The sequence below is a fragment of the Hirundo rustica genome, chromosome 2 (genome assembly GCF_015227805.2).
Source record: "Hirundo rustica isolate bHirRus1 chromosome 2, bHirRus1.pri.v3, whole genome shotgun sequence".
Taxonomy (NCBI): domain Eukaryota; kingdom Metazoa; phylum Chordata; class Aves; order Passeriformes; family Hirundinidae; genus Hirundo; species Hirundo rustica.
The window spans coordinates 52501062-52513969 of NC_053451.1; the positions used below are offsets into that span (position 1 = coordinate 52501062).

At 43.2% G+C, this 12908-nt stretch overlaps 2 protein-coding genes across 5 annotated transcripts in view; one reads left to right on the forward strand and one right to left on the reverse strand.

Moving 5' to 3' along the window:
* The window catches only part of LOC120749473 (complement C4-like), a 53231-nt gene extending 51383 nt beyond the window's left edge, over positions 1-1848 (forward strand). For 3 of the 4 annotated variants that reach the window (XM_040056906.2, XM_058419486.1, XM_040056908.2), the window contains 2 exons: positions 251-383; positions 1540-1834. In XM_040056906.2, the coding sequence (XP_039912840.1) occupies positions 251-383; positions 1540-1678 (272 nt within the window). In that variant the 3' untranslated portion in view covers positions 1679-1834. Of the gene's footprint in view, positions 1-250; positions 384-1539 lie in introns of all 4 variants that reach the window. The other variant, XM_040056905.2, reaches the window with a different exon arrangement.
* A 1802-nt stretch (positions 1849-3650) lies between these two features.
* Positions 3651-12663, reverse strand: STOML3 (stomatin like 3). Its single transcript, XM_040055255.1, has 7 exons — positions 12573-12663; positions 9143-9246; positions 8452-8524; positions 7185-7267; positions 5362-5565; positions 4259-4393; positions 3651-3851 (listed from the first exon to the last, which is right to left on the reverse strand). The coding sequence occupies exons 1-7, from the start codon at positions 12622-12624 to the stop codon at positions 3651-3653; spliced, it is 852 nt and encodes a 283-aa protein (XP_039911189.1). The 5' UTR covers positions 12625-12663.
* Positions 12664-12908: the final 245 nt, after the last annotated feature.

The following is a 12908-nucleotide window of genomic DNA, read 5'->3' on the forward strand; positions in this document are numbered from 1 at the left end:
TTCAATAATTCCTGCAAAGGCCAAGACAACCAGCTAAGGCAAAAGTGGCTTACTTTTTCCTAAGTCCTACTAAGGGAAATATATCCTACCACAGCACAGCCATTTATTCACACACAAAGCCCCAATTCCCAAGTGAAATATTACCTTGGATTAGCAGTGGGGCAAATGATCACAGGGGGTTGTGTGCTGTCGGCTACAGTTCTTCTGTCTGTTAGAAAAGTTCATGGGGTTTTCCCTTCTTATCCCACAGCTGCGGATGAAAGCATCCAAGTGGGTGAGCACCGACAGTTCCTGTCACGTTCCATGTGCAAGCTGAACATTGTCCCTGGCAAACGCTACCTCCTCATGGGGAGAGATGGGCAAACAGCTGATTGCAACAACAAGTAAGTGCAAAATGATCTCTGGGCAGCAGCAGCTGCTATCATGGACCATAAACCCAGAAGATACTCAGTCTATTAGAATACCTCCAGAAAGTAAAGGCAGCACCAAATTTCCCAGAGACTGATTTTTCTGGATTTACTGAAATGCATAGTGTTTCCACTCCATAGCCAAAAGTGGAGCTATGGGGAAGAGCTGAGCCACCATTCTCAGAATCAAATTTGGCCCTGGTTCCCCTGGGTTAAAAACTCACAGCTGGAAAAGGAGAATGGGAAAAGCTACCCAGCCCATCTACTGCAAATGCCTTAAACAGCTCCTGTGCTTGCAGGAGAAATGTGTGGGACCATGAATAAGAGCAGCTCCCAAGGCTGCTGTTACATCATGCATGCGAGTAGCATATTCTTCTCATTTCTCACTGTGACATTAATGAAAAAAGGGAATTTATCTGAGTAGGAATTTAATATGACACTATCAAATATTCAGTGGGGAAGACATCCTAGATGTTTCATTTCCCTGCACAGAACTGGAGAAAGGTAATGTCTCTGAAAGCTTCTAGGGAAGAGATCTCCACCAAGCTGTGAGTGCCGCTTTCCTAAAAACTTTAAAAAGTCCCATTTTCATCTCTAGATGGCACCAAAGTGAGTGACAAATCAGTGGCCTGCTTCAAAAGACGCCTGATAGACACCATCTCTGATGGTGTCCCAGTAGAGGGACACCTGTACTGGTTGCCTCCAAAGTCTTCTCCAGTTCAGGCATGAAATACTGGAAGTTACATGGCTTCTCATCACAGAAAATTAGGAAACATTTTGGGATAATCTGTTGGAACTAAACTTCTCTTCACTGTCCCACTGGTGTGCACTTGGGCCTTTTGTGTCATTCTGGAAACTCCAACAGAAACTTACCCCAAGCTTACCTGACATACTCAAAACACAAGTACAGCCAAGCCTGTCCCAGCTTGGCACTGACACTTCCCAAACCTTTGTGCAAAGCTCAGTTAATCTGCTGGTGAAAGTAAGTTTCTGGCAAGTTTCTTGACTAGTACAACTCTTGATTTCAGAGAGGCCTCTGTGGAGGGGTGCAGCAGCTCAGGGATTACACTTGCCCATTGCTCCATGTCAGGAATCATGACTAACCTTCTTTACCTGTCCCATCTTCACTCAGGATGCAATACTTACTTGATGCACAAGCCTGGGTGGAGAAAATGCCAGAGGACAGCGAGTGTCGCAGCACTCTGCGCCGGCAGAGCTGTGCTCACCTGCAGGACTTCCTGAGCACCTCTGACAGCCTGTGCCATGTCTGAACCACGGCTCTGACCCCCACATCTCTCTGTGGGACTGCAGCTCACCTTCTGCCAGAATTCCTCCTGCAAAGCCTGTGCATCCCAGTGGCACCTGAAACATTGGAGGGCTGCTTCCATTGCTGTTTTGCTGATGTGTGCATGGGTAATAAAACAAAAATGCAGTTCCTCTACTACTTATTGTGTTTATTGTACCTGACACTGGGGAAGAGAGGGCAGGAGTGCCTGTCTCCTTGAGCTATTATACAACAGTGCAATTATCCTGTGAAGAGTCAAAAGAAAAACACATTGTGCATTGCCTGATTAATTCCTGCAGTCCTGGGCAAGAAAAAAAAAAAAAAAAAAAACTAAAAAGGCCAAGAAATTTTCATGGGTCAAAAAGAAAACTGGGCATTCATGGACTTACCTGTGTTACACTCCTGCTTCAAGTAACAGCTTGTTTCTGGTTGTAATTTTGAGCCCTGCTGACCCCATGGCTCGATTTCATACACTTCTAAAGCAGGAACTAGAAGTGGTACACTGAGCACTTCCTTTGCTGGACTTGGGAGTCTTCCACAGGCTTGTTAGGCTGGGTGCAGAATTGCTTTTAATTGCACTCTGTAGCCACATGTCTTTTAGGCTTTTCTTTTTCTAGAATTTAACTCAAAACTGCTCTTTTCTTAGGGTAAGAAAAAACCTGCGGAAAATGTTTTGGTAACACTAATAAGCAGATGACTTTCAGCTACAGGTTTTGCTTCTTTAGCTTGCCAACAAACTGCCATTTGGCAGTCGTGTCTGAAGCGGAGGAGAGCTGGGTAGGTCACCATCCTCAGATGCTCATACCACTGTTTGTGCCACCACCTACTGAGCACAGACCTTTGGCACTTGGAATGCTTGTCCTACACTGCAGTAAAAACAAGAGCCTGTGTCAGTGATAGGATAATTAATAGATCCATGCTGAGGTGGTTGATTTGGCATCAAATGACCCCACTGATAGAAGGGGCAGCTGTGACGCTCATGTGCCCAATTCATTACACTGGAGCAGCACCTACCAAAACAGCTCCATCACAAGAAATTTCAGATTCACAGAAGAGAGTTCATCTCTGTGTGCCTGAACTGTGAACTGAATAGCTATCATTGAAGGCTGCAAACTCAAATTTAGCATCAGCTGAACCTGGATATCAGTAATATCTTCCTCTCAGCTGTCATGCATTGCTTGGATGAAGGGTAGGGAAGGCTTATTTCAGGAAAACCTGCATGACTGCTTCATGGCATACATAAAGGAAGATAAGAAAGCCACTGAAGGTATAAGACAGACACTTAAATTGACAGAGGACCTCAAGGTTTGCCCCAGCCTTCACATTTATGAAATGTGATTGTAATGTCTGGTCATACATTCTCTATTATATAGCTTTTATATAAACATCACATATGGCAAAATACAGCTGAGGTCAGTAAAGCAAGTACTAATTTCTATTAATATAAGATAAAGAATAGGCTGTTCCACTGACATATCCATTATCCAGTAATTCTGCCAATATTAATGAAAGAATACATCTAAGGTTAAGAGCCAAATCCTTCCTTTCCACTCCACAGGGCTTGAGTTAAATACCACTGTCTGACCCTTCTGCTGTGGGGAGTAGATCAACAGCACAAAGGTTCTCGCCTAGTAGAAAAATCACCAAATAACTGTAACACTCTGTAAAGTGTGGTGAGAGCATCATTAAAATTTTATATTAGGTCTAACATACCTTTCACATATTTTCTTTCATTTTATTTTCAGTTGAGTCTATGCTGGAACTGCTTAGTGTCTGAACTTTTCAAATGCAAAGGTTCTCAGTGTGGGAGCTGTGTGTGATTATTAATTTTTTTTTACTCTTATTTTAGGGACAGAGGACTCAAACATGCTTCTCCTTAACTCTGCCAGTCAGGACCCCCTTACTTCCTAGGAAAACCTTTAAATATCTGTGGCCTAAGAGCTAGCATAAAACAGTCTCTATCCCCCTATATTTTTCCACCCCGAACTCCCAAACATATTTATAGGGAGAGGGAAGACAATGGTGGAATTATTCTGTGCTGCCACAGCTGTTAATGTTTGCAGGTAACGCAGTGGCAGACCCGCTGGAGACTCGGCCAGCACCATGGAGGCCTTCTGGAGAGCTTTGGAAGCATTCACTTCTCCTTCAGCTGCCACAACCTGCAAAGGAACAGAAATGGAAATGGCACGGAAATGCTGCCCAAGGTGGTGAAAATCCAGTTTTATAATGAGGAGAAAACAAACTAGCTTGGATTACTGGAACCATAGGACAAGAGGAAATGGCCTTTAAGTTGCCCCAGGGAAGGTTCTCATTGGATATTAGGAAAAAAAATTAAGTTGTAAAGCATTGGAAGAGGATGCCCAGAGAAGTGATGCAGTCACTAACCCTGGTGGTCATTTACAGGGTATGTAGAAGTGGTGCTTAGGGACATGGTTTAGTGGTGGACTCTGCCGTGCTTTTAAGAGTTGGACTTGGTGATCTGAGAGGTCTTGTCCATCCTAAACAATTCTGTGGTTCTACGACAAGGAAATGAAAGCCTGGAAGCGGACACTGTCATGGGTCTCACCTTAGCTTTTGTCTCTCGAGCAGCCTCTGCTTCAGCTGCCATTGCCCTCTGCATGGCCATGGGGATCCGGACATCTTTGACCTCCACACGGGCCACTTTGACTCCCCACTGCTCCGTGGCACTGTCGAGGGCAGCCTTGGGGACAAACAACATGCCAGGAAGAGCACAGTGCTGGCTGGGAGAAAGCCGTGTGATGTACCCTGCTTGGACAGAAGGACAGGGCAGGCCTGCACAGCAGGAAGAGGGATGCTCCAGGGGCACCAGCACCCAGCACGGTGTGTGCACAGTGGGCACCACAGCCTCATGAAACACTTGCTGGTCAACACCAGTGTCTCCTGTGTGGCTTCTCTCCCGCCTCCTAAATTACAATCCCCGTACTTTCCTTAGGTGGGCACTTACTAAACTTCTCCCTTTTACAAGGAAACAGTACAGCATCTTTCTTAAACAGCCCAACATGAAAAAAGTACACTGTGGGTGAGACCAAGACAGCCCTGCAGCACTGGCAAACTCATCTGTGCTCCGGCTCCTGGGCACTCCTGCAGTCCACACCACAACCATGACCCTGCCTCTCCTGGCTGCAGAGGGTACAGTCTCTCTTTGGTCTGACTATGCCTTGTCTCTGACTGAAATTAGTAAATCGGCTGTTGGATTTTTCCTCTGCTCTCTGCTTGGCTGTCAAATCAAAAAAGAAACCAGATGGCATTTTAAAGCATACAATAACTCCATTTTATGCTCTTAGCTGTAATGACAGGAGATATAAATCTTGCCTCAATCAAGGGTTTGCTCAAGATAGTTTCCCATAAGCAGCAGCCCTCTTTCTCCATGTTTAAAGCTGTCTCTGTGCAAAGGCTAAGCTGATATTTTTTTAGTCACTGATCATTTCAGAATTTTAATTGCTTTTTGATAGAGATGACTCTACTACAAGAGCATGGGGAAATACCTTTAGAATAACTCTTTCTGACTCTAAGCAATGAGATGCATAATTGAAAAAAAAACCATAAAGGGAGATTTTATTATCTTTCTTGAAGAAAGAAAGATTATTTCTAATTTGCTACTCCTCAGAAGACATCTGTGTGCTTGTGAATTTTGAGTGCCAGATTTACCTGGATCCTGTGTGCAATCTCCCCACGACCTGCCAGCAGCTCAGCCAAGCTCTGTGTACCCAGGACGTTTCTCAGGGTTGTCTGTGCCAGAAGCAAGGTCGCAGAGTGGACATCAGTGACATTGGCAACAGCACTGACAGCGCTGTGGATCCTGTAGCTCACCACCCCATCCACCTGGGCAGTAACAGCATCTCTCGTGAGAATCTGCAGTTGAAAAATTCACACAGTCACAGAAAGATCCAACAACGCATCCTTTGCCTAAAAAGAGGATTTTTTTTTTTTTTTTAACCTTAGTGGGTAAAAAGCACTGATAACTCAAAGAAACTAAGAATTTATTTTGATTTCTTTGCCATTCCCCCAAGAAATTACTTCAAGAGAGCTGCCCAGCATCAACAAATTTTACCTGGAGGAAAATGTTTTACATACCCTCTAAATAACTGCTTCAATAGTAAGTGAATCTGATAATTTGAATTCTTTTTTTTTGCAATAATAAATGATGGCTATCCTCTTCCTTTCTTGTAGAAAGGTCCAATTATGAGTTTATGCATTTCATGCAGCTTGGAAGATCTGTGCTACTTCCCCCAAAAAATTTATACACCAACAAATAAAAGCAAAAAGTGCAAGAAATCATGAGAACAAACTGATAGAAATATCTAAGCATTCATAGAAGTGTTGTCATGTTTTACGAGACAAGTTCCCTGTGCCTCAGAAGGCAACTGGCCTCAATGGAGAACAGATGATGCTCCACTATCACTTCCCTCCTCAGCATCTTTTGCCTGCAAGTGAATGTTTCACAAAAACCCTGCCAAATGCTGCAGAAGCTGGGCCAAAACCTGCTAAGCCTTATACAACACAAGTTGTGCAGCCATCTTCCTTCCAACCTCACTTTTTTGGGGAGCAATTTTTCATTTCACACCACACACCCCTGCACCCTGTACTCTGAGAAAAGATTCTTTCTGTTTACGGAAATATAATAGCCCCCAAAAAAAAAAAAAAAAAATCTTCTGGGGAACACAGCAGGAAATTCTAGGGGCCCAAAGGGTCTTGGAGTTGCCTCTTCTCCCTCTGCTCTTTAAGGAAGAGGACAGCAGTGCCAGCTTCATAAGCAGAATAATTGTTCTGTCATGGAGCTGGGGCCACACGGAACCAAAACTTGATCAGAACAGGACTGCTCAACAACTAATTCTTCAGATTAAATTTTTCAGTCAAATTGCGCCAACAAAATGACTGAAAATATATCTTGCTTGGATGTATCTTGCTTCCTGCATCCATTCCTGCTTGGACCTGAGTTTTGTGGAAGGTTGTCTGCTAATTCCTGTTAATTTAATGGGATTTGCTACCCATGTGTAATTTGCCTTTTCAGACACATGTAGAAGGCGCTTTTGAATGGTGAGCTCCATGTCAGATCCAATTTCATTAGGACATTAATTTACACCTGGGAATTTTGTAGCCCTCTCCTCTCTGTCTCTCATTCACGCTTGTAACTCCCTTTCCTTGTTTTGAAACCACAGTTCTGAACGCCAGCTTGACCTGCAATGATGCAGCTTTTTATTAGAAGAATCATCACCCCCTCCCATGGGCAGGCACACCTTCCCCTAGACTGGGCTGCTCAGAGCCCCCTCCAATCCGGCCTTGAAGACTTCCAGGGATGGGGCAGGAAGTTGTTTTGTAAGCAGCTTGAAATCCAGAATACACATCAAAGAAACTGAATTCCATATGGTAGCTCAGCACGGCAAAAGTAAAAAACGTGCTTTTTTTTTTGATTGTGCCATGAATCTGCTGCATCTTTTGTTCCTGACTTAGCTGGCCACTGGATAAGTTACCTCTTGTGGAGGAATCTTACAGGTAACGGTCCTAAGATCAACCTTGATAAACGTATCTGTACAAGGAAGTACAAGGATAATTCCTGAAAAATAAAAAATTATTTGATGAAACACCTGTGAAACTGAAGTGCAGAGAGGTACCCTAGAGAAAATAAACAGATGAAACACCCACAGGATGGGGAATAACACCCTGCCTCATCACTGCAGCTATTCTTTCTGCTAATAAGACATGACAACAGTGACGTTTTTCAAATAACAGAGAGAAGTGCAGAGAAATAATGTGAATTCGTTAGAGCTTAATGACCTAGGACTCTGGTCTGGAAGTGGGCAGCGTGAAGCTCTTGTCTGAAGTCTACCAGGAGACTTCTGGCAAAAATTCCTTCCATGCCTTTAATTTTCCTTTCAGTATGTGTCCTCAGGAAAGGCATTACCCAGGTCCAGAATCCTGCACCACATGAGACACACTGTCCCAAGATGTGACAAATCCTGTGAAGGAGTCCCCCACTCTCCATCACTAGAGATGGAGACTGGACAAAACTTCTAATCTTCTATTGTAATCTCAGCACCTTGCTTTGGTGCCCAGAGCCACACAGAAGAGCCCTGTACCAGGCCTAGCTGCTGTTTGGACCACATGACTACTATTCAAGAGGAAGGACAGTACCTGAAAAGGACTTCTCCTGTTATTTCAACTTCCAGTTCACCCATTTCATTGCCCAGTGGGAGTAACTACACCAGTGCAAACTCTTCATGGAGCTGGGTTTGGTTTGTGATTTTTAAGCTGCTCCTAAGGGACTATAACAGACTCAGGGTAGCTGCTGTGTGCCCCTGCCCTGACACATTTAACATTTTCAGAGCAGAGGACAGCTAAAGAACTAGCAGAAACAAGTTGTGTCAGAAGTGAGGTGCAGGGAGAGATGCCAGAGTCACCCAAAAAAGACTGTGGCAGACCTGAACATTGCATTTAAACCTCCCTGCACTGTGCCTGCAGCATGAAATCATCCTTCTGTTGTCCAGACTACTCAGCAGCAAAGTCATTTCTGGTAGCAAGGTACTCAAACGTCTGTACTATGACAGGAGGGTGTATCTTCTTTTCAGAAAAGATAGTCTGCAGGTAAAGGAACTGCACTAGAGGGGACATTCTCACTCCCCTCTATGCTATGAAGAAGTATTTCATGGAACCTCTGCAATTCTCTATGTGGTCTGAGTGCACTGTAATAACATAAACAAACCCAGAGGACTTTAACAGAGTAAAACTGCATGTATTCACCTGGTCCCTTTGCTTTCTTAGACAGTATACGTCCCAGACGAAACACAACAGCACGTTCATATTCTCTGACAACCTAGGAAAATATTTTAAATTTACAATTTTACAACTAATTCTATTCTCACTCCCATGTCCTTTAATCTTTGGCACCCATATTAAATGTGAAGTACAGATAATATAGGAAGAAAAAAAGCTGCAAATTGCTTTCTTCACATTTTCTACTTGACTCACGATTTGCTGGAAAAACTCAGCCCCTGTCCTTGGAAACAGGTTACAAAACAGATCACATATGAAAGAATTAACAGTGATCTAAAAAGAACACCCCAGAGCTTTCTCATCAGCAGCAGCACACTCAGAGAAGTTGCAGGCAAAGGGGCTCTCACCTCAGGTAATCTAAACTACTTCGCTTAGTGCATCACAACTACTGAAGGCCTGGCATTCAACTGATGTTTAACTGGAAGTTTAACTGATGATGAATGTTGAGACTGGAAGAAATTAAGTGAGGAAGTTGTGGCAACACAGACCATCTGTGAAAGAACCAGCGTGGATCTCATTTCCAGATCATATCTTTGCTACAAACCCTTATGATTCCCAAAACGTGAATGTGAGGCGCCCTGTCTAAACTAAATCAGTAAAAAAGTAACAGCAATGATAGTACAGCATTCATCATGTACTTCAAATCCTGCTAACTTACCTTAATACATGTCCAGATGGAAATAGGAAAAGTAATAAGCACCAGGATGAATGAAAGGGAAACCAGGATCCAGCCACAGACACCAATTCCTTCCCGCCTGTCAGCTATAAAAAATACAAAAAAGAAGAGCATTGAATACAAAATTGAGGAGTTATCCCAGGGATGTACATCCATCTCAGTGCAGTCATCTGGGACCACAAAGTCCACAGAAACTCATTCCCTCTTCCTCCCTCCCATCGCTCAAAGAAAGCCATAAAGACCTAACCAAACATTCAACTTTATGGCCCTTCTGCACATAAGGTAAAAAAGGTTCAGAAAATACATTTTGCAACAGGAAAAAAAGAGGAAAACGAAAGGTATTACCAAAGCTGGGGGCTGTGAATGAAATGAAAATGGGTGGAGTAACCATGAGTATGAAACTCTTGGGTGGGGCAGGGGGTTTAATTTGGGTGAAACAGGTAACAAGGTAAATGAGGGGAACTCCTGCTTTTTTTAGATTAACATTTTGAGGAATATTCATGGACCAGTCCATCCACTGGACCATAAACTTCAAAATTAGTGCTTGTCAAAATGCATGCCCATGCATTTTAAGCAGTTGTCTCAGTGCGTTCAGCTCATCTCATCCCAAAATTTCATTTTAATGAAATAAAACAAATATAAAACCAATTTCATTATTGTAGTGCCTGAAGGAAAGGCAGTAGTAAGGTAAGTTATTTCAAAGGTGTAAGGCAGCACTGGAAATTTCTGATACCAGATAAAACTCACAGGCAGACAGAAATGATAAAGAGGAAATAGCATGAGGCCCCCGGGTGTGTAAGGCACAAGGCGGCAGACGAGCAGAGCAGGACTGACAAGTTTGTCAGAACGCTCCCAGCAGCCTGGGGAAGGAGACAGAGAGCACAACCCTCCTGATGCCCCTGCCCCTCCTGGGTGCTGTGCATGGCTGGGCTGTGCCTGCACTCCTGGGTGTTGCATCCAGCCCTCTGCTGCTCGCAGCTTTGCCCGTTCTCCTTCGGAGGCCCCCGATGCAGATTGAATCACCCACATGTAAACACATCGGCATTCAGAAAGGCCCGGGCTCAGGTCTCCCCGAGAGCTGGGCACAGAGCTGGTGCACCAAGAGCCCAGCTTTCCTTCTCACCCTTCCCAAAAAAACCCCAGCAATTTCAAATCCCTGGTTGTTGTACGAGGTATCATCAGACACTCTGCAAACAGCAGTAAAATTGATTTGAGGAGCTTCCCTAAGCAAATTACTGTAAACCTTAAGGCTATGTGTATCACAACAGGATTATTAGTATTTTATGTGAAAATCTTTAACCCTTTCACTGCTATCTGCTCTCTACACATGTATCTCACATTACACAACTGGTGTGTCAGGCTACAACAGGTACATAAAGTACCAGCAGTCAAGTGTCTTTTAATCAGTGGAAAGAGATCAAAGAAAGTCACGGAATAGGCATCATTCTTAATCTGAAATCTGAACAAATTAATCATGAAGGGATTTTTTTTCAGCAGAACTCAACATTTTTACTCACTCTCTTATTTTCACATAAATTACCAGCTTACAGAAAATGTCTGAGGATTTTTTTCTCCAGTAACAAATTTGGTTATGAAGAACCTCCTCAAAAGCAATTTTGGGTTGTAGCATCATCTACTACCACCCACCTGAACCCACTGTGAAGATGTCTGGTGGGAATGACACAATCCACAGACAGGGGGAATAGACGGGAAAAAATTCTAGCACTCAGCAGATTGACACTCAAGCAGCTGAGAAGAGTTAGGGGTCAACATAACACCCTTAACCACCATGGGCAAATAACATGCATCCAAAATTTAAAAAAGTATGATTGAATCCTTCTCCACAAGAACTGTTCTAGAGATCCTGATGCCAGCTAATAATGTAGGTTACAATTAGAAAAGGAGAACTTGAAAATATGCCTTTGAATGAAACTCCTAGCTCCCCCAAACCACCTCAGATCTTCTCTGATTACCCCAAAGTTTCAAACCATTTAACCACACAACAAATCAAAGACTCTAGAAAAAAACAATAGTGAAGAACCAGTCACAATCCCATATATCATTGACCTGATTTTCCATTCCTGTGTGTGGATTTTAATAGTCGTAACTACCAAAAACCTCACTTGACTCTTTAGTCCAGAGCAAACCAGGAGCTGCAATGCATAACAAAATGTGAGAGCTCATCACTCAGCAGTTGCGGAAAAGCTACAGGGTGCTGGAATAAGATTCACTTCATTTTTTCTTGATACACTCAGGCTACATCACAAGCACACTTGGTAAACAAACTCATGATGTGAGTTTCACACTCAGAAAGCAAATGAAAAACTCAGTGTGGGCAAAAGTCTCCTAAGTCTCCTACAGCAGCAAAAAGATGGAGCAGACCACCATGTACCTTCCTGCTTTCTAGTAGAGGCTGAAAAATTCTTCTGTCTTCCCTAACTTGATCCTATTTTCCTATCTTCAGCCCATCCCTCCATACAGAAGTATATCAATAGCTGAATCAGTCTTTTTCATCCATGTGACTTATTAAAGAAATATGGGTATTGATCTAGTATCGATACCCAACCGTGACGGACAAAAACTCTCTAACAGTTTAAAGTTAGAAAGTGTGTGTTTATTACGGGCAGCACGGAGGATATTTCCCTAATTCGCACTGCGAAATTCACAGGTAATTACAAAGCCTTTTATTTACAAAAGTGTTGAATACCCAAAATACAAATACATATTCATACCCCTGTCATGTCCCATTCCTCGCTTCGTATGCTAATTGGCAAAAAAGGCTATTAAGCATGCGTAGTTTTTTTCTTATAATGAGTCGGGGGTCTATTCTGGGGAGGGGTCACCCAAAATGAGGAAGTAAGATGAGTCTTCCTCGTCCTGACCTTTCTACCTTTTCAATGCATTCGTGACAGATGAATCCTTGGTAGAACTTACAGTTTCCTGTGTTCAATGGGTCCTTTAAGCAGGAAATCTGCAGCTATCTTATGTCCTATTTAGCACGTTTTGTTTTTCATTACAAGCACAGCTACATAAACATAAACCTGACAAGAAATGAGTTACAAGATCCGGGGTAGCTTATCTAAGATCTGGCTTCTGTTAACTGCGAACAAAGATTACCTATCTACTTCAGCTAATTCAGCAACTTATTATCTTTCCTAAAAATCCTTAGTTCCTCAAAATTAACGTCTCACATGGGATCATGTTGGCAGAAGGTAGATGCCGATGCATCCTGGCTGGGCAGAGTGAGGCAACTTGCTCTGTCACTCACAGTGGCAGATTCTAAGTTTTCATATCCAATCTATGATGAATATCAAATGTAGATCAAATGTACTTTTTTTTTTGTTTGGTTAGTTCTGCTCCGTTTTAATATTATTGAGAAAAAGCCCACTCGCACGCACAGAACCAGGCTTACCAATTAGATGTTCTGTGTTCACTTCCTTGGGTCTCTCTCTCTGGGGATCCATCCTCTCTCTTTGAGGGAAGCTCTGATGCCCTCACAGATGATACAGCAGTGTACCTTGAAGCTGCAGGGCTCGTGCAAAACGCTGAAGAGGGAGGCAGGATGAGAGAAGGAGAAAACCCCTGTACAAGAGTCTTCTGGGAGTTAGTTACCCTGGTGAGGAGAGGATGTTTACAAACACCAAGACTTGTTCCACTGATGCAACTGGATGGCATTTTGTGGCCTCCTCTGTCTGGGGTGCACTTGGCCCAGCTGGTCTTAGACCCCACAAAATACTAGCTGGAAATA

Coding starts and splice junctions, on each gene's coding strand:
- STOML3 (XM_040055255.1), bottom strand. CDS start 12,624: ATGGATCCCCAGAGAGAGAGACCCAAGGAAGTGAACACAGAACATCTA. Junction 9,247..12,572: donor GAACACAGAACATCTAATTG/GTAAGCCTGGTT, acceptor TATTTTTTATAG/CTGACAGGCGGGAAGGAATT. Junction 7,268..8,451: donor TAAGAAAGCAAAGGGACCAG/GTGAATACATGC, acceptor TTTATTTTTCAG/GAATTATCCTTGTACTTCCT.